Raw genomic sequence first — 20,690 nt, forward strand, 5'->3', positions numbered from 1 at the left:
GGTGCTGCGGCGCCCCGAGAAAAATACATGAATGTAATTAGATTTTTTTACTTTTTGGAAAACCATTTTCCCCCTGTGGTAGACCAGGGGGTTTGGTCAAGACGTTTACCCAGATCAGACACGAACAGAGTAGGATTAGCTCGGTTTCAAGGGTGTTTATTTAAATAATAAATCAAAAAGATAAAGATAGGTCTCCCCCATGAGACCCTCTCCGGGATACCGTCTTCTACGCTCCGGGTCTTGCTGTATCCTGTCCAGCACAAAAACTGAACTCCCGCCTCATACCTCTGCAACCGTCCCCAACTATACGGGAGTCCTTTCCTCCCCCACTCTCTCTGTGTGCTGCCCTTCTGGCAGCTCTATGGGCCTTGCACAGCTGGTGAGCAACCAGCCCCTGATTACTCACCAACTCCCAGTCAGCCACAATTAGTCCTGGCCGGAGAGCCCGTCGAGACCTGGCACGTCCAGCAGATGGAGCCATCGGCTCGTGATGTATACTCTGTCTGTCACCAGGCCTCGACGAGTCTCCCCCTGGTGGCTGACCTGCTGTACGCCACACCCACTAGTAGTCCAGTACTGTATCAGTGGTTTGATATAGCCTTCTGTAGCGAGCCCAAAATTAACTTCTTACCTATAGGTCTACATCATCATCCTCTGTCTGCATCCTAATCCCTACCTGTAGTCTACCTGCCTCTGGTATAATGCATTTCCACCTCTCACTCCATCAGTGTTGCTCTGTCTGCATCCTAATCCCTACCTGTAGTCTACCTACCTCTGGTATAATGCATTTCCACCTCTCACTCCATCAGTGTTGCTCTGTCTGCATCCTAATCCCTACCTGTAGTCTACCTACCTCTGGTATAATGCATTTCCACCTCTCACTCCATCAATGTTACTCTGTCTGCATCCTAATCCCTACCTGTAGTCTACCTACCTCTGGTATAATGCATTTCCACCTCTCACTCCATCAGTGTTGCTCTGTCTGCATCCTAATCCCTACCTGTAGTCTACCTACCTCTGGTATAATGCATTTCCACCTCTCACTCCATCAGTGTTGCTTGTCCATCTTCCTGAATTAAAAGATGAACAGATCAATATTGCTGCATAACGTCATTAAATATTGCTAAGTTATTTATCTATAGTGTGGATGTAGGGCTGTTTTTAGTATATAATGAGCACCCAGATGCTGCGTAGGCAACACAATAATATCAGACAGACAAACTGGCCCTGCTGCCTCCGTGTTGACTACTATGTTGCAATATGAATATTCTCAGAGTTGTCTTGTTGATACTAAATGTTTCAATTTCTCTACTAAATGTTTCAATTTCTCCGAGCCGCCTCGTTCATTTATACAATGTTTCAATATTATCAGAGCCACCTTGTTGATGCAATGCTTCAGTATTCACAGAATGTTTCCTTTCCCTGGTGAATAATGCAGACAGGCAAATACAAAATGAGCTGGGTGCACACATCATAAGGAACATCTCTGAATGCAGAGCAACAATTTTGTTGGGAAGCACATGAGACAATTACACTTTCATAGTACACAATACGAACCGCTCCACAATGGTGACTTCATATACATTATAGCAGGGGGTCGACGACGTTTTTCAATGTACAAATGATCCTCCCATTTCTAAAGATCTGCGTGCCTGTATAACGCCCCACCCAGCAGACTGTCGACCAATCACGTTCACGTTGTCATGCTGCGTCACGCGGTTGCTAAACCAATCGTCACGTAATCCCTTCTCAAAGTCAGTGTACTTTATGTCGAGAAACTGCCTATTTTCATCAAAAGTACGTACTGTCACGATTCCAAAGCTATACGATACTACAGAGAGCAAGTTAATTATCTCACATCTCCGAAAATATCTGTAATGTTGTATTTATTTTTGACAAAACTCATGATAATATTGTGTTTTTGATCTAGAGCCCAATAAACTCCCATTCAATCCTTGAAAGAGCCTCTCCTTGTCCCAGAATCACCCAGAATGCACCGCGCCGCCTATTGGGGTAGCAAGGGCAACGTTTCCCATCTCCGCAAAAGTATTTCTGAAGTTGTGAATGTTAGATTCCACTCTGTGAGACACATCGATCTACAGGTTGAATATGGTGAGATTGTAGACTCCTAAATTGACAGTGCAGTTTGTTTAGGTGATTTAACAGCTAGTTAGCTACTTCACATGCTGATATTGTCTTTGGTATTATTGTGTGTAGATACGTTTAGCTACCAGCCAGCCCATACAGAGAGCATTGCATTGTGGATTTTGTAGTCGACTTGAGCTGCAACAGATTTCCTCAACGATTTTCCATCTTGCTACCAACCTTATTATAACGCCAAAATGAAACATTTGTTTACAAAAAGTATTGTTCTCACATACAAGTATTATTTAACACTGTCAAGTAAAGGAATGAGTGATGAATATTTTCATCTTGTATTTCATGATATTCTTCATTCTTTGAATCCAGGCTGCATCACATCCGGCCGTGATTGGGAGTCCCGTAGGGCGGCGCACAATTGTCCCAGCGTCGTCTGGGTTAGGCCGGGGTAGGCCGTCATTGTAAATAAGAATGTGTTCTTAACTGATTTGCTTAGTTACATAAAGGTTATATAAAAAATAATTTTATCTGGCATAGTTTACATTCACAGTCAGCTGTTTTATGCTCTGGTTACTTTCACATTGATGTTGGTATTTGAAGTCAGCATTGAAGTGTGTATTATGCATCTATTTCATTGTACTGTTCCACCAGTAGACTAAATGAGTCAATGTAGCCTCTGTATGATGAGGTTGAGTAGTACATTGTACATCCATTCCACAGACCTTTAAACCTAATATGAACCTAATATTGCAGTGATAATTCATGTCTGGGGGCATTAATTTATGTTACTATTTGGAGAACAGCAAAAACTATTTTAGAGTTTAAGTACAGTAAATTATCAGGTGGGGGGATTTCTACACACCCCATTTAGCCATACCCTAGGTTTAGCTGTATTTCTACACATCCCATTTAGCCATACCCTAGGTTTAGCTGTATTTCTACACACCCCATTTAGCCATACCCTAGGTTTAGCTGTATTTCTACACACCCCATTTAGCCATACCCTAGGTTTAGCTGTATTTCTACACATCCCATTTAGCCATACCCTAGGATTAGCTGTATTTATACACATCCCATTTAGCCATACCCTAGGTTTAGCTGTATTTATACACATCCCATTTAGCCATACCCTAGGATTAGCTGTATTTATACACACCCCATTTAGCCATACCCTAGGTTTAGCTGTATTTCTACACATCCCATTTAGCCATACCCTAGGATTAGCTGTATTTATACACATCCCATTTAGCCATGCCCTAGGTTTAGCTGTATTTCTACACATCCCATTTAGCCATACCCTAGGTTTAGCTGTATTTCTACACACCCCATTTAGCCATGCCCTAGGTTTAGCTGTATTTCTACACACCCCATATAGCCATACCCTAGGTTTAGCTGTATTTCTACACACCCAAACTACTTAATGCGGCTATGGGACAGGAGGATGGGAGGGGAGATGGAGAGAGAGGGAGATGTCAACAGAGATGGGCTGACAGAATAACATGCAGTCAACTCAATATCTTTTCATTATTGACTTCTCACCAGTGATGTCATCACAACCAGTAACCTTTTCCACTCTTCCACTCTTAGTCCGACTCAGCCTGACCGGGACCTACGATATGAATTATTTTAAAAACAGACGAAAGCAAATTTGTTAAATTTGATTCCCCACACGTTTCAAGTAGACATCCGAACATCACACCTGCGGGACAGGTACAGGATGGCAACAACAACTGCCTGAGTTACACCAGGAACGCATAATCCCTCCATCAGTGCTCAGACTGTCCTCAATAGGCTGAGAGAGGCTGGACTGAGGGCTTGTAGGCCTGTTGTAAGGCAGGTCCTCACCAGCCTGTTGTAAGGCAGGTCCTCACCAGCCTGTTGTAACGCAGGTCCTCACCAGACATCACCGGCAACAACGTTGCATATGGGCATAAACCCACCGTCCCTGGTCCAGACAGGACTGGCAAAAAGTGCTCTTCACTGACAAGTCGCTGTTTTGTCTCACCAGGGGTGAGGAAGGAATGAGCGTTACACCAAGGCCTGTACTCTGGATCGAGATCGATTGGAGGTGGAGGGTCCGTCATGGTCTGGGGCGGTGTGTCACAACATCATCGGATTGAGCTTCTTGTCATTGCTGTCAATTTCAACGCTGTGCGTTACATGGAAGATATCCTCCTCCCTCATGTGGTACTCTTCCAGCATGCTCATCCTGACATGACCCTCCAGCATGACAATGCCACCAGCCATACTGCTCGTTCTGCGTATTATTTCCTGCAAGACAGGAATGTCAGTTTTCTGCCATGGCCAGCGAAGAGCCCGGATCTCAATCCCATTGAGCACGTCTGGGACCTGTTGGATCGGAGGGTGAGGGCTAGGCCCATTCTCCCCAGGAATGTTTCAAGGTCTGACAAACACAGCTCTGTGACCTTTCACCTCAGATGAGGAGTGGAGATATTGGTGGATGTGATGGAGATGTAAAAAATATCTCCAGTTTAAACAGATGGATTATGATGTCATTTACAAAATAGCCTCCAACACTCTACTCAGCAAATTGGATGCAGTCTATCACAGTGCCATCCGTTTTGTCACCGAAGCCCCGTATACCACCCACCACTGCAACCTGTATGCTCTCGTTGGCTGGCCCCCGCTTCATATTCCTTGCCAAACCCACTGGCTCCAGGTCATCAATAAGTCTTTGCTTGGTAAAGCCCCGCCTTATCTCAGCTCACTGGTCACCATAACAACACCCACCCTAGCACGCACCCCAGCAGGTATATTTCATTGGTCACCCCCAAAGCCAGCCCCTCCTTTTGCCACCTTTCCTTCCAGTTTTCTGCTGCCAATGACTGGAACGAATTGCAAAAATCACTGAAGCTGGAGACTTATATCTCCCTCACTAACTTTAAGCATCAGTTGTCAGAGCATTGTTACAGATCATTGAACCTGTATATAGCCCATCTGTAAATTGCCCACCCAACGACCTCATCCCCATATTCCTATTTATTTATTTGCTCCTTTGCACCCTAGTATCTCTACTTGCACATTCATCTTCTCCTCATCAATCACTTCAGTGTTTAATTGCTTAAAATGTCTTATGGCTGGGTGGCAGTATTGAGTAGCTTGGATGAAAATGTGCCCAGAGTAAACTGCCTACTACTCAGGCCCAGAGGCTAAGATATGCATATTATTAGTAGATTTTGATAGAAAACACTCTGAAGTTCCTAAAACGGTTTGAATGATGTCTGTGAGTATAACAGAACTAATATGGCAGGCAAAAACCTGAGAAAAAATCCAACCAGGAAGTGGGAAATCTGAGGTTTGTATGTTTGCCTATCCAATACACAGTGTCTGTGGGGTCATATTGTACTTCCTAAGGCTTCCACTAGATGTCAACAGTCGTTAGAACCTAGTTTGATGCCTCTACTGTGAAGAATGAGGGAAAGAGAGCTCTGAGTCAGGTGTGAGCATGAGCTGATGACGCGCGTTCACGTGAGAGCGACCTGTGTTCCATTGCATTTCTGAAGACAAAGGAATTCTCCGGTTGAAACATTATTGAAGATTTATGTTAATAACATCCTAAAGATTGATTCTATACATCGTTTGACATGTTTCTACGAACTGTAATGGAATTGTTTGGCTTTTCGTCTGACCTGAGCGTCATGAATTTGGATTACTGGACTGAACGCGCGAACAAAAAGGAGGTATTTGGACATAAATGATGGACTATATCGAACAAAACAAACATTTATTGTGGAACGGGGATTCCTGGGAGTGCATTCTGATGAAGATCATCAAAGGTAAGTGAATATTTATAATGCTATTTCTGACATCTGTTGACTCCACAACATGGCGGATATCTGTATGGCTTATTTGGTCTCTGAGCGCTGAACTCAGATTATAGCATGGTGTGCTTTTTCCGTAAAGTTCTTTTGAAATCTGACACAGCGGTTGCATTAAGGAGACGTTTATCTAAAGTTCCATGTATAATACTTGTATCTTTTATCAATGTTTATTATGAGTATTTCTGTATATTGATGTGGCTCTCTGCAAAATCACTGGATGTTTTGGAGGCAAAACATTACTGAACGTAACGCGCCAATGTAAACTAAGATTTTTGGATATAAATATGAACTTTGTCGAACAAAACATACATGTATTGTGAAACATGAAGTCCTATGAGTGTCATCTGATGAAGATCATCAAAGGTTAGTGATTAATTTTATCTCTTTCTGCTTTTTGTGACTCCTCTCTGTGGCTGGAAAAATGGCTTGGTTTTTCTGTGACTAGGTGCAGACCTAACATAATCGTTTGGTTTGCTTTCGTCGTAAAGCCTTTTGGAAATCGGACACTGTGGTGGGATTAACAACAAGTTCATCTTTCATATGGTGTAAAATACTTGTATGTCTAAGGAATTTTAATTATGAGATTTCTGTTGTTTTAAATTTGGCGCCCTGCACTTTCACTGGCTGTTGTCATATCGATCCCGTTAACGGGATCTCAGCTATAAGAAGTGAATTGTAATTATTTTGCCACTATGGCCTATTTATTGCCTTACCTCCATAATCTTACTTCATTTCCACACACTGTATATAGACTTTTCTATTGTCTTATTGACTGTACGTTTGTCTATTCCATGTGTAACTCTGTGTTTGTGTCACACTGCTTTGCTTTATCTTGGCCAGGTCACAGTTGTAAATGAGAACTTGTTCTCAACTAACCTACCTGATTAAATAAAGGTGAAATAATATATATATTTTTTTGATGGGGATTGTTTTTTAATGTTAATTTGATTTACAAACGCCCGCAGAAATTGTAGGCTAAGGGTTCAATTGTAAATGAAAAGAGCATCTGCCAAACATGGATTGTGTGTGTGGGGGTACAGAGATGTGGTAGTCATATAATAATCATGCTGTGGTCTACATTTAGTTCATCATCAAGCAGACCAGATCATTAGAGATGGTGGGAGAGCCTGTTAGGCTGTTTAAAATGGAACAATATCATTTATATACTGTAGCATGAGACTAATACCTCTATATACATTTAACAGGATTTGAGTGACGTTTTCTAAATTGTTTTATAAAATATATATAATACATTTTCACTGAGACATCATGGCGTGTCCATCAATTTAAATCCCAACTTGTAATGAAAGTATAAATAATAAAAATCAACAATGTATTGGACAGGCCATTGAGGTCTAAAGGTCTGTCTTTCCAAGACATTCTGTTCATCTGCAAGCAGACCTGATGATTCTAGATGGTGGGAGAGCCTGTTATTTAAAATGGAAGAATATAACTTACTGTAGCCTATATAATGTAACAATGACAATAATCCCTTCATATATACTGTAGTTGAAGGTTATTTTAGTGTCATAAAAAGTGTTCATTAAAACAAATCAGGATGTTTGGTGGATGGATTCAGTGTAGATGTTCTGCTGTGTATCGAGGGGTTTATATGAAAGTGGTAGATTTGTAATTCTTTACAAGAGAAAGTTCTGGATTACTTTTCTTTGGGTGACCTCAGGCTACGGTCTTTGACAATTCAGCTACTTTGTTAACAGTCCTACAACTGTCACCTCATGTAACAACTGATTTACTTAACTAAAGGCACATCTCAATATGTGGTCCAGTTGCCTTAGTGTTCCTATAAAAACCTGTGTCCAAACTCAGCATTAAATAGTATCTAATCAGAATAGTGTACAGAGATAAGTTATTGCACCTATTGAAATGTAATGTGTTTTTTAGTGTTTATTCTGTTGTATTAAAAAAGTCACTGTTGCCTATTAGATCAATATCAGTGTGAACACGTCTGATTGGACTAGATCCATATTGAGGTGAGACACATCTGATTGGACTAGATCCATGTTGAGGTGAGACACGTCTGATTGGACTAGATCCATGTTGAGGTGAGACACGTCTGATTGGACTAGATCCATGTTGAGGTGAGACACGTCTGATTGGACTAGATCCATGTTGAGGTGAGACACGTCTGATTGGACTAGATCCATGTTGAGGTGAGACACGTCTGATTGGACTAGATCCATGTTGAGGTGAGACACGTCTGATTGGACTAGATCCACGTTGAGGTGAGACACGTCTGATTGGACTAGATCCACGTTGAGGTGAGACACGTCTGATTGGACTAGATCCACGTTGAGGTGAGACACGTCTGATTGGACTAGATCCATGTTGAGGTGAGACACGTCTGATTGGACTAGATCCATGTTGAGGTGAGACACGTCTGATTGGACTAGATCCATGTTGAGGTGAGACACGTCTGATTGGACTAGATCCATGTTGAGGTGAGACACGTCTGATTGGACTAGATCCATGTTGAGGTGAGACACGTCTGATTGGACTAGATCCACGTTGAGGTGAGACACGTCTGATTGGACTAGATCCACGTTGAGGTGAGACACGTCTGATTGGACTAGATCCACGTTGAGGTGAGACACGTCTGATTGGACTAGATCCACGTTGAGGTGAGACACATCTGATTGGACTAGATCCACGTTGAGGTGAGGCACGTCTGATTGGACTAGATCCACGTTGAGGTGAGACACGTCTGATTGGACTAGATCCATGTTGAGGTGAGACACGTCTGATTGGACTAGATCCATGTTGAGGTGAGACACGTCTGATTGGACTAGATCCACGTTGAGGTGAGACACGTCTGATTGGACTAGATCCACGTTGAGGTGAGACACGTCTGATTGGACTAGATCCACGTTGAGGTGAGACACGTCTGATTGGACTAGATCCATGTTGAGGTGAGACACGTCTGATTGGACTAGATCCATGTTGAGGTGAGACACGTCTGATTGGACTAGATCCATGTTGAGGTGAGACACGTCTGATTGGACTAGATCCATGTTGAGGTGAGACACGTCTGATTGGACTAGATCCACGTTGAGGTGAGACACGTCTGATTGGACTAGATCCACGTTGAGGTGAGACACGTCTGATTGGACTAGATCCACGTTGAGGTGAGACACGTCTGATTGGACTAGATCCACGTTGAGGTGAGACACGTCTGATTGGACTAGATCCACGTTGAGGTGAGGCACGTCTGATTGGACTAGATCCACGTTGAGGTGAGACACGTCTGATTGGACTAGATCCATGTTGAGGTGAGACACGTCTGATTGGACTAGATCCATGTTGAGGTGAGACACGTCTGATTGGACTAGATCCATGTTGAGGTGAGACACGTCTGATTGGACTAGATCCATGCTGAGGTGAGACACGTCTGATTGGACTAGATCCATGTTGAGGTGAGACACGTCTGATTGGACTAGATCCATGTTGAGGTGAGACACGTCTGATTGGACTAGATCCATGTTGAGGTGAGGCCATTCCATGTCTTTATTGGTTCGTATGAGAAGGCAGTTTGGGAGAAGGAGGGGGAGAAGAGTAGAGGAGAGGGGGGAGATGATGAGAGGGCGAGAAGAGAAAGAGAGGGGGAGAAGGGTAGAGGGGGATAAGAGGGGGGAGAAGAGGAGTGGGGGAGATGAAGGGGAAGAAGAGTAGATGAGGGGCAGAATAGGAGAAGAGATGGGGAGAAGAGGGGGAGAGGGGAGGGAAAGAAGAAGAGAGGGGGAGAGGAGGGGAGAAGAGAGATTGGGAGAAGAGGAGAACAGAGGAGGAGAAGGGGAGAAGAGGTAAGGGGGAAAAGAGGACAGGGGGGAGGGGTGGGGAAGAATAGGAGAGGGGGGAGAAGAGAGGAGGAAAGGGGGAGAAGAGGGAGGGAGAAGAGGAGAGGGGGAGGGGAGGGGAAGACAAGGAGATGGGGAGAAGAGAGACTGGGAAAAAAGGAGAGGAGAGGGGGAGAATAGGAGAGGGGTAGGAGAAGAGAGGGGGAGAGGGGAGGAGAAGAGAGGGAGAGAAGGGGAGAAGAGAGGTGGAGAAAAGGAGAAGTGAGCAGGGAGAAAAGGAGAAGAGAGCAGGGAGAAAAGGAGAAGAGAGCAGGGAGAAGAGATGGGGAGAAGGTGGGAGAGGGGGAGAAGAGGAGAAGAGAGACTGGGAGAAAAGTAGAGTAGAGGGGGAGAATAGGAGAGGGGTAGGAGAAGAGAGGGGGAGAAGAGAGGGAGAGAAGGGGAGAAGAGATGGGGAGAAGTGGAGAGGGAGAGAAGGGGGGAGATGAGGAGGGGAGAAGTGGAGAGGGAGAGAAGGGGGGAGATGAGGAGAATAGAGGGTCAGAAGAGGAGAGGGGGAGAAGAGAGGGGGGAGAAAAAGAGAGCGGGTGAATTGAAGGAGAGGGGGAGAAGAGGAGAGAGAGGGAGAGAAGAGGGAGAAGAGAGAGGGACAGAAGAGGAGAAGAGAGGGGGAGAAGGGGAGAGGGGGTGAGGAGAAGAAAAGGGGGAGAAGGGGGGAGAAGAGAGACTAAGAGGAGAGGGGGAGAAGGGGGAAGAAGAGGGGAGGGGAGAAGACGAGAAGAGAGGGGAGGGGAGAAGACGAGAGAGGGAGAAGAGAAGAGGAGAAGAGAAGGGGGAGAAGGTGGGAGAGGGGGAGGAGAAGAGAGACTGGGAGAAAAGGAGAGGAGAGGGGGAGAATAGGAGAGGGGTAGGAGAAGAGAGGGGGAGAGGGGAGGGGAAGAGAGGGAGAGAAGGGGAGAAGAGAGGTGGAGAAAAGGAGAAGAGAGCAGGGAGAAGAGATGGGGAGAAGTTGAGAGGGAGAGAAGGGGAAGAAGAGGGTCAGAAGAGGAGAGGGGGAGAAGAGAGGGGGGAGAAAAAGAGAGCGGGTGAATTGAAGGAGAGGGGGGGGAGAGGGAGGGAGAGAAGAGGAGAAGAGAGAGGGAGAAGAGGAGAAGAGAGGGGGAGAAAATGAGAGGGGGTGAAGAGAAGGAAAGGGGGAGAAGAGAGACTGAGAGAAGAGGAGAGGGGGAGAAGGGGGAAGAAGAGGGGAGGGGAGAAGACGAGAAGAGAGGGGAGAAGACGAGAAGGGAGGGGAGAAGACGAGAGAGGGAGAAGAGGAGAAGAGAAGGGGGAGAAGGTGGGAGAGGGGGAGAAGAGGAGAGGAGAGACTGGGAGAAAAGGAGAGGAGAGGGGGAGAATAGGATAGGGGTAGGAGAAGAGAGGGAGAAGAGAGGTGGAGAAAAGGAGAAGAGATGGGGAGAAGTGGAGAGGGAGAGAAGAGAGGAGAGGAGAGGGGGAGGAGAAGAGAGGGGGGAGAAAAGGTGAGTGGGGAGAAGAGGAGAGGAGAGGGGAGGGGAGGAGAGGAAGGGGAGGAGAGGTAAGTGGGAGAAGAGGAGAGGGGAGGGGAGAAGAGGAAAGGGGGAGAAGAGAGGGGAGAAGGGGAGGAGAAGGGAGAGGAGGGAGGAGAGGGGAAGAGAGGGGAGAGGAGCAGAGGTGAGAGTGGAGTGGAAGAAGAGGAGAGGGGGAGAAGAGGAGAAGTGAGGGAGGAGTAGAGAGGGGAAGAAGATGAGGGGGGTGCTGAAGAAGAGGAGAAGAGAGGGGGAGAAGGGAGGAGAAGAGCAGAGGTGGGAGGGGAGGGGAAGAAGAGGAGAGGGGAGAAGAGGATAGGGAGAGAAGACAAGAGGAGGAGAGGGGGAGAAGAGGAGAAGAGAGTGGGAAAAGGGATGAGAATTGGAGAGGGATTGAAGAGCAGAGGGGTGAGGGGATATGGGGAAGAAGAGTAGAGGGGAGAGAAGAGGAGATGGGAGGGGTAGAATTGGGGAGAAGAGGAGAAGAGGAGGAGGAGAGAAGAGTATAAGAGGAGAGGGGGTGGAGAAGAGTAGAGGGGGGAGAAGAGGAGAAGAGAGGGAGAGAAGATGGAGAGAGAGGGGGAGAAGAGTAGAAGAGAGGGGGAGGGAAGAGAGGGTGAGAAAGGTGTAGAAGAGGAGAGGGTTGGAAGAGCAGAGGGGGGAGAAGTGGAGAGGGGGAGAAGAGAGGTGGTGAAAAGGAGAAGAGAGGATAGTGGGAGAGGGGGGAGAAGATGAAAGGGGGAGGGGAGGTGAAAAAGAGGAGAGGAGAGGGGGAGAAAAGTAGAGGAGAGGGAGAGAAGAGGAGAGGAGAGGGGGAGAAGAGGAGAGGAGAGGGGGAGAAGAAGAGAGGAGAGGGGGAGAAGAGTAGAGGAGAGGGGGAGAAGATGAGAGGAGAGGGGGAGAAGAGTAGAGGAGAGGGGGAGAAGAGGAGAGGAGAGGGGGAGAAGAGTAGAGGAGAGGGGGAGAAGAGTAGAGGAGAGGGGGAGAAGAGAGGAGAGGGGGAGAAGATGAGAGGAGAGGTAGAGTAGAGGAGAGGGGGAGAAGAGGAGAGGAGAGGGGGAGAAGAGGAGAGGAGAGGGGGAGAAGAGGAGAGGAGAGGGGGAGAAGAGTAGAGGAGAGGGGGAGAAGAGTAGAGGAGAGGGGGAGAAGAGTAGAGGAGAGGGGGAGTAGAGTAGAGGAGAGGGGGAGTAGAGTAGAGGAGAGGGGGAGTAGAGTAGAGGAGAGGGGGAGAAGAGGAGAGGAGAGGGGGAGAAGAGGAGAGGAGAGGGGGAGAAGAGGAGAGGGGGAGTAGAGGAGAGGGGGAGTAGAGTAGAGGAGAGGGGGAGAAGAGGAGAGGAGAGGGGGAGAAGAGGAGAGGGGGAGAAGAGGAGAGGAGGAGAAGAAGAGAGGAGAGGGGGAGAAGAAGAGAGGAGAGGGGGAGAAGAAGAGAGGAGAGGGGGAGAAGAGTAGAGGAGAGGGGGAGAAGAGGAGAGGAGAGGGGGAGAAGAGGAGAGGAGAGGGGGAGAAGAGGAGAGGAAAGGGGGAGAAGAGTAGAGGAGAGGGGGAGAAGAGTAGAGGAGAGGGGGAGAAGAGGAGAGGGGGAGTAGAGGAGAGGGGATGGGGAGAAGAGGAGAGGAGAGGGGGAGAAGAGGAGAGGGGGAGAAGAGGAGAGGGGATGGGGAGAAGAGGAGAGGAGATGGGGAGAAGAGGAGAGGAGAGGAGAGGGGGAGAAGAGTAGAGGAGAGGGGGAGAAGAGTAGAGGAGAGGGGGAGAAGAGTAGAGGAGAGGGGGAGTAGAGGAGAGGGGGAGTAGAGGAGAGGAGAGGGGAAGAAGAGTAGAGGCGAGGGGGAGAAGAGTAGAGGCGAGGGGGAGAAGAGGAGAGGAGAGGGGGAGTAGAGGAGAGGAGAGGGGGAGAAGAGGAGAGGAGAGGAGAGGGGGAAAAGAGTAGAGGAGAGGGGGAGAAGAGTAGAGGAGAGGGGGAGTATAGTAGAGGAGAGGGGGAGTATAGTAGAGGAGAGGGGGAGAAGAGAGGAGAGGGGGAGAAGAGTAGAGGAGAGGGGGAGGAGAGGAGAGGTAGAGTAGAGGAGAGGTAGAGTAGAGGAGAGGGGGAGAAGAGGAGAGGGGGAGTAGAGGAGAGGGGGAGTAGAGGAGAGGGGGAGTAGAGGAGAGGGGGAGAAGAGGAGGGGAGAGGGGGAGAAGAGGAGAGGAGAGGGGGAGAAGAGGAGAGGGGGAGTAGAGTAGAGGAGAGGGGGAGAAGAGTAGAGGAGAGGGGGAGGAGAGGAGAGGAGAGGGGGAGTAGAGGAGAGGAGAGGGGGAGAAGAGTAGAGGAGAGGGGGAGAAGAGAGGAGAGGGGGAGAAGATGAGAGGAGAGGTAGAGTAGAGGAGAGGGGGAGAAGAGGAGAGGAGAGGGGGAGAAGAGGAGAGGAGAGGGGGAGAAGAGGAGAGGAGAGGGGGAGAAGAGTAGAGGAGAGGGGGAGAAGAGTAGAGTAGAGGAGAGGGGGAGAAGAGTAGAGGAGAGGGGGAGTAGAGTAGAGGAGAGGGGGAGTAGAGTAGAGGAGAGGGGGAGTAGAGTAGAGGAGAGGGGGAGAAGAGGAGAGGAGAGGGGGAGAAGAGGAGAGGAGAGGGGGAGAAGAGGAGAGGAGAGGGGGAGAAGAGGAGAGGGGGAGTAGAGGAGAGGGGGAGTAGAGTAGAGGAGAGGGGGAGAAGAGGAGAGGAGAGGGGGAGAAGAGGAGAGGAGAGGGGGAGAAGAGGAGAGGAGGAGAAGAAGAGAGGAGAGGGGGAGAAGAAGAGAGGAGAGGGGGAGAAGAGTAGAGGAGAGGGGGAGAAGAGTAGAGGAGAGGGGGAGAAGAGTAGAGGAGAGGGGGAGAAGAGGAGAGGAGAGGGGGAGAAGAGGAGAGGAGAGGGGGAGAAGAGTAGAGGAGAGGGGGAGAAGAGGAGAGGGGGAGTAGAGGAGAGGGGATGGGGAGAAGAGGAGAGGAGAGGGGGAGAAGAGGAGAGGGGGAGTAGAGGAGAGGGGATGGGGAGAAGAGGAGAGGAGATGGGGAGAAGAGGAGAGGAGAGGGGGAGAAGAGTAGAGGAGAGGGGGAGAAGAGTAGAGGAGAGGGGGAGAAGAGTAGAGGAGAGGGGGAGTAGAGGAGAGGGGGAGTAGAGGAGAGGAGAGGGGGAGAAGAGTAGAGGCGAGGGGGAGAAGAGTAGAGGCGAGGGGGAGAAGAGGAGAGGAGAGGGGGAGTAGAGGAGAGGAGAGGGGGAGAAGAGGAGAGGAGAGGAGAGGGGGAAAAGAGTAGAGGAGAGGGGGAGAAGAGTAGAGGAGAGGGGGAGTATAGTAGAGGAGAGGGGGAGTATAGTAGAGGAGAGGGGGAGAAGAGAGGAGAGGGGGAGAAGAGTAGAGGAGAGGGGGAGGAGAGGAGAGGTAGAGTAGAGGAGAGGTAGAGTAGAGGAGAGGGGGAGAAGAGGAGAGGGGGAGTAGAGGAGAGGGGGAGTAGAGGAGAGGGGGAGAAGAGGAGAGGGGGAGAAGAGGAGGGGAGAGGGGGAGAAGAGGAGAGGAGAGGGGGAGAAGAGGAGAGGGGGAGTAGAGTAGAGGAGAGGGGGAGAAGAGTAGAGGAGAGGGGGAGGAGAGGAGAGGAGAGGGGGAGTAGAGGAGAGGAGAGGGGGAGAAGAGGAGAGGAGAGGGGGAGAAGAGGAGAGGGGGAGAAGAGGAGAGGGGGAGAAGAGGAGAGGGGGAGGAGAGTAGAGGAGAGGGAGAGGAGAGGAGAGGGGGAGAAGGAGAGGAGAGGGGGAGAAGAGGAGAGGGGGAGAAGAGGAGAGGGGGAGAGAAGAGGAGAGGGGGAGAGAGTAGAGGAGAGGGGGAGAAGAGTAGAGGAGATGGGGAGAAGAGGAGAGGGGGAGTAGAGTAGAGGAGAGGGGGAGAAGAGGAGAGGGGGAGAAGAGTAGAGGAGAGGTAGAGGAGAGGAGAGGAGAGGGGGAGAAGAGGAGAGGAGAGGGGGAGTAGAGGAGAGGAGAGGGGGGGTAGAGGAGAAGGGGAGAAGAGTGGGGGAGAGGGGGAGAAGAGGAGAGGGGGAGTAGAGGAGAGGAGAGGGGGAGACGAGGAGAGGGGGAGACGAGGAGAGGGGGAGAAGAGTAGAGGAGAGGGGGAGGAGAGGAGAGGAGAGGAGGAGAAGAGGAGAGGAGAGGGGAAGAAGAGGAGAGGGGGAGTAGAGTAGAGGAGATGTAGAGTAGAGGAGAGGGGGAGAAGAGTAGAGGAGAGGGGGAGAAGAGTAGAGGAGAGGGGGAGAAGAGGAGAGGAGAGGGGGAGAAGAGGAGAGGAGAGGAGAGGAGAGGGGAAGAAGAGGAGAGGGAGAGTAGAGGAGAGAGGAGGGGGAGAAGAGTAGAGGAGAGGGGGAGAAGAGTAGAGGAGAGGGGGAGAAGAGGAGGAGTAGAGTAGAGGAGAGGGGGAGAAGAGGAGAGGAGAGGGGGAGAAGAGGAGAGGGGGAGAAGAGGAGAGGAGAGGGGGAGGTAGAGTAGAGGAGAGGGGGAGGTAGAGTAGAGGAGATGAGTAGAGGAGAGGGGGAGAAGAGGAGAGGAGAGGGGGAGAAGAGGAGAGGAGAGGGGGAGAAGAGTAGAGGAGAGGGGGAGAAGAGGAGAGGAGAGGAGAAGAGGAGGGGGAGGAGAGGAGAGGGGGAGAAGAGTAGAGGTGGGAGAAGAGGAGAAGAGAGGGGGAGAAGAGAAGAGTAGAGGGGTAGAAGAGAAGAGGAGAAGAGAGGGGAAAGTTTCTGAGCTCTTCATTAACTCAATTCTCCTGACAATGTTTGTCTATGGAGATTGCATGGCTGAGTGCTTGATTTTATACATCTGTCAGAAGGGGTGTGGCTGAAATAGAATCCACTAATTTGAAGGGGTGTCCACATACTTTTGTATATATAGTGTATGTACACATGGGTGTTGTTGCACCATACCAACGATAAGCCTGTCTTCCCATCACATCATGAAAGGTCATGTTGATGTTCATTTAACCTCTGTCTCTCTCTTCCTCTGACTCCTCCCTTTCTCCTCTGTCTCTCTCTTCCTCTGACTCCTCCCTTTCTCCTCTGTCTCTCTCTTCCTCTGACTCCTCCCTTTCTCCTCTGTCTCTCTCTTCCTCTGACTCCTCCTTTCTCCTCTGTCTCTCTCTTCCTCTGACTCCTCCCTTTCTCCTCTGTCTCTCTCTTCCTCTGACTCCTCCCTTTCTCCTCTGTCTCTCTCTTCCTCTGACTCCTCCCTTTCTCCTCTGTCTCTCTCTTCCTCTGACTCCTCCCTTTCTCCTCTGTCTCTCTCTTCCTCTGACTCCTCCCTTTCTCCTCTGTCTCTCTCTTCCTCTGACTCCTCCCTTTCTCCTCTGTCTCTCTCTTCCTCTGACTCCTCCCTTTCTCCTCTGTCTCTCTCTTCCTCTGACTCCTCCCTTTCTCCTCTGTCTCTCTCTTCCTCTGACTCCTCCCTTTCTCCTCTGTTTCTCTCTTCCTCTGACTCCTCCCTTTCTCCTCTGTCTCTCTCTTCCTCTGACTCCTCTCTTTCTCCTTTGTCTCTCTCTGTCTCCTCAGATCTCCAGGCTCAAAGCGTCAGTCCAACAGGTAGGTAGAGTATACATCTACAGTGATTATAGCAGTTCAATATTAGTCAACTTTATTATCCCACATGGAGAAATTCATGTGTCCATACAAACCATTCTAAAACCCAATAACAAGTAGTGTTTTATGGAACTACTAATACTTGTCAACCACAAAGCATTACTGCTGTTAGAATAACAGAATCACTGTCATCATCTGTCCTCACCACTGTGTTTTCCTCTCTGCTGTTTACAGCTGAACTCTCAGTCAGACTGGTGAATGGGACCACTTCCTGTTCTGGGACAGTGGAAGTCTTCTACAGAGGAGAGTGGTTGGGTCTATGTACTGGGTGGTGGAGCATGAGAGAGACTAAGGTTGTGTGTAGACAGCTGGACTGTGGGAATCCTGTAGCTGAATCTAGAGGACCTCTGATTGAAGATGGAAGAGGAGGAGTCACACTAAGAGGAGTCAGAATATCTAGTATCAGTTGCAGTGGAAGTGAACATTGTGACATCACAGGAGTAACACCTGATGTCTGTGATGGTGGATATTATCATCATGTGACCTGTTCAGGTAAGAGACTGGTCATATTGAGAGATTTATTTATTCATTATACAATATTACCATGTATCATGTTTTATGTGTTTTAATTTCATTTAAATAGAGGGAGAGATGTCAGATGTATTTAAACATTATATTTGTATTTGTCATATTGGTTTATGGGAGATGTTCATGGGCAGATCATTGTAGTTCAGATGGTACTGAAGTGAAGCTGCCTGATGGATGTCCAGCTGTTTATTTTCTATAAAGTGAAGTGAACTTATTCCTGTCTCCTGCCTGCATTATTCCCAACCCGATCCTGAGTGACTAAGAACCCATTTCTACCTCTTACAGTATCAAACATAGCAAACTACAATCTTTTATCCAACATATTTGTGTTTAGTCCTTGACAGTGTCATCAACAAAACTGATTGAATGTTCAACCAACTCTTTTTCTCCAGAGTCTGTGCGGCTTGTGGATGGAGCTGGTCTCTGCTCTGGGAGAGTGGAGGTGAAGTCCAGTCAGTCCTGGGCCTCAGTGTGTGAAGCTGACTTTGACCGGCAGGATGCAGAGGTAGTCTGTGGGGAGCTTGGCTGTGGGGCTCCTGCAGCTCTACAGGGGGGGCTCTATGGAGGAGGTGAGGGTCAGACCTGGGATAAAGAGTTCCAGTGTAAAGGCAATGAGTCCCTTCTCCTGGACTGTGACACCTCAGACAGAGAAAACAACACCTGCCTACCTGGTAATGCTGTTGGACTCACCTGCTCAGGTAAGAAACAGTTTGTGACTCAATCAACATTGTCTCTCACCTGGAGTGAAGAATATTAGAGACAATATAGGTGTGTTTTAGTGAGAAAATAGTAAGATTACTGTCTCTCTCTTTTCTTTTCTCAGAGCCTGATGATGTGAGGCTGGTGGGAGGAGGCAGTCGCTGTGCTGGTGGAGTGGAGTGGTACGACCAGGGAGAGTGGAGGACTGTGGGAGCTGAGGACAGGGACCAGGAGGATGTAGCTGCAGTAGTGTGTAGACAGCTGGGTTGTGGCTCCACTGTTTCAGTACTACCTGGAAACACCACTAGAGGGTATGGAGCTATTTGTTCTGGGTCTGAGTCTTCACTGAGGGATTGTAGAAGAATGTATTTTCTCTATCCTGGATTCACAGTGATCTGCTCAGGTAAGAACAAGACACACTATGTGGCCAAAAGTATGTGGACATCAGTGGATTCTGATATTTCAGCCACACAGCAATGTGTAGCTGAAATGAGCACAAAGCCATGCAATCTCCATAGACAAACATTACCAGTAGAATGGACTTACTGAAGATCTCAGTGACTTAACGTGGCACGTCTAGGAGCAACAACGGCTCAGCCGTGAAGTGGTAGACAACACAAGCTCACAGAACGGACCGCCGAGTGTTGAACCACGTAGAGCGTAAAAATAATCCTCTGTTGTAAAACTCACTGCTGAGTTCCACATACTTTTGTCCATGTATTATATCTCCTTCCTGGACTCACCGTGATCTGCTCAGGAAATATCAACATATTATAGTTATATTCAACTGATTTCCTTCATTCATACAACTTCCTCTGCACCTCTCATGATGACTGTTTAGCTTGTCAGTCTGCTTTACTAAATAGATCACTCAGTCAAGTAGGAATCAAATACAACTTAAATATCCCAGAATGCTTTTGTATTTGAGTGTTATCTCAGTGGACGTCTCTACTCACTACCACTGTCACATGTCATGTTATTGTCATATCTAAATGAGGAAAGTAGTTGAGGAGCTACGTTTTCTTTTTCTCTCCTCTTGTTCCAGATGTCCTGCTTAAGCCTGATATCAACATATGTTGTCTCAGTGACTGTAGGCCCACTACTCATGTTGCCCTGTGAGGGAGGGTGGCTAGCACTGTTACATGCTGATGTTATTGTCATATCTATAGGAAACTAGTTGAAGAGGTTTTTCTTCTTCTCTTTTATTGTTACAGATCTCCTGGTCCAGCCTGATATCTCCCTGACTGACTCAATGGGAGGGGTCTCCAGGGGCCACCAGGGGCCCGAGATGTTCAGGGACTACAGCTTCGCCATCACCTGCTCCACTCAGCCACAGTACCCAGGAGGCTCCTTCCTCCTCACGTTCACCGGCTCCAACAGAACCCAGACCCAGCCAGCTGTCAATCACTCTGCTGCCTTCCTCTTCCCTGCTGCAGATGACTCCCACCAAGGGAACTACAGCTGTGTTTATGACAATTATGTTTTCTCTCATAACTTCTCCTCTGAGAGTGAGCTCCTCTTCCTCACCATCACAGGTAACTGAACATGAACCAGACTTATAACTTTGTCATTGACAGATTTCCCACAGATCTATGTGATGATGATCAGTCCCCTCATCAAAGGTGTTTCTGTTTGCAGCCTCTCCTCTGCCAGCCTTCATCATCAGACACGTTGTAGTGCTGCTGCTCCTACTGACAGCCATCACCACCTCCTACCTGTACTACAAGGTAAAGACATTTACTCAGATGTTACAAGTCATTTGAACTAGAGGGAGAGGGTGAGAGGGAGAGGGAGGGAGAATGGAGTTACTGGAGAGTAAATGTCTGACTGTTGGTGCTGTGTCTCCCTAGCCCACCAGGAGGCAGAACAGAGTGAACAGGGTGAGCAGCATGGATCTTTATGTCAATGCCATGGAGATGGTCTCTCTGAGCTCCAGAGCTGAAGCTGGACGGGGAGAGGAGAGAGCATCCCAGGGGACGGAGTAGGAGTAGAATGAAGCTGACCCTACATGCTGATCTTAGGTCAGTTTTGTGTTTTAAATCGATGGTCAGCAGTGGACTGGTGTTTAAAATGTGGTGACAAACCTGAAGTGGTTCTAATTTTAATAACAAGTTCAGAATTAGTTTATCTTTCTAGAACCTTGGAAGAAATCTGAAAGGAGTGACTGCAACCACCATTATTCCTTTTAGTTTGGTTTTTACCACCAGGGTAACATGGGGTTCTGGGTAACATGGGGTTTTGGTAACATGGGGTTTGGGGTAACATGGGGTTTGGGTAACATGGGGTTCTAGGTAACATGGGTTTTGGGTAACATGGGGTTTTGGGTAACATGGGGTTTTGGTAACATGGGGTTCTGGGTAACATGGGGTTTTTGTAACATGGGGTTTGGGGTAACATGGTGTTTTGGTTAACATGGGGTTTGGGTAACATGGGGTTTGGGGTACCATGGGATTTTGGGTAACATGGGGTTTGGGTAACATGGGGTTCTGGGTAACATGGGGTTCTGGGTAACATGGAGTTTTAGGTAACATGGGGTTTTGGGTA

General features: G+C 48.3%; 1 protein-coding gene and 1 long non-coding RNA gene across 2 annotated transcripts in view; both read left to right on the forward strand.

Annotated features, from left to right (window-relative positions):
• LOC139577764 (uncharacterized) overlaps positions 1–18,139 on the forward strand; it is a 31,409-nt gene extending 13,270 nt beyond the window's left edge. Inside the window, exons 2-3 of the long non-coding RNA XR_011675398.1 lie at positions 17,094–17,411; positions 17,840–18,139. This is a non-coding gene — a long non-coding RNA (uncharacterized lncRNA). The remainder of the gene's footprint in view (positions 1–17,093; positions 17,412–17,839) is intronic.
• Positions 18,140–18,254: 115 nt separating this feature from the next.
• Positions 18,255–20,131, forward strand: LOC139579783 (uncharacterized). The gene is made up of 4 exons (XM_071408604.1): positions 18,255–18,549; positions 19,361–19,681; positions 19,785–19,900; positions 19,997–20,131. The coding sequence occupies exons 1-4, from the start codon at positions 18,510–18,512 to the stop codon at positions 20,129–20,131; spliced, it is 612 nt and encodes a 203-aa protein (XP_071264705.1). The 5' UTR covers positions 18,255–18,509.
• The last annotated feature ends 559 nt before the right edge of the window (positions 20,132–20,690 follow it).

The sequence above is a fragment of the Salvelinus alpinus genome, chromosome 6, assembly GCF_045679555.1.
Source record: "Salvelinus alpinus chromosome 6, SLU_Salpinus.1, whole genome shotgun sequence".
Classification (NCBI taxonomy): domain Eukaryota; kingdom Metazoa; phylum Chordata; class Actinopteri; order Salmoniformes; family Salmonidae; genus Salvelinus; species Salvelinus alpinus.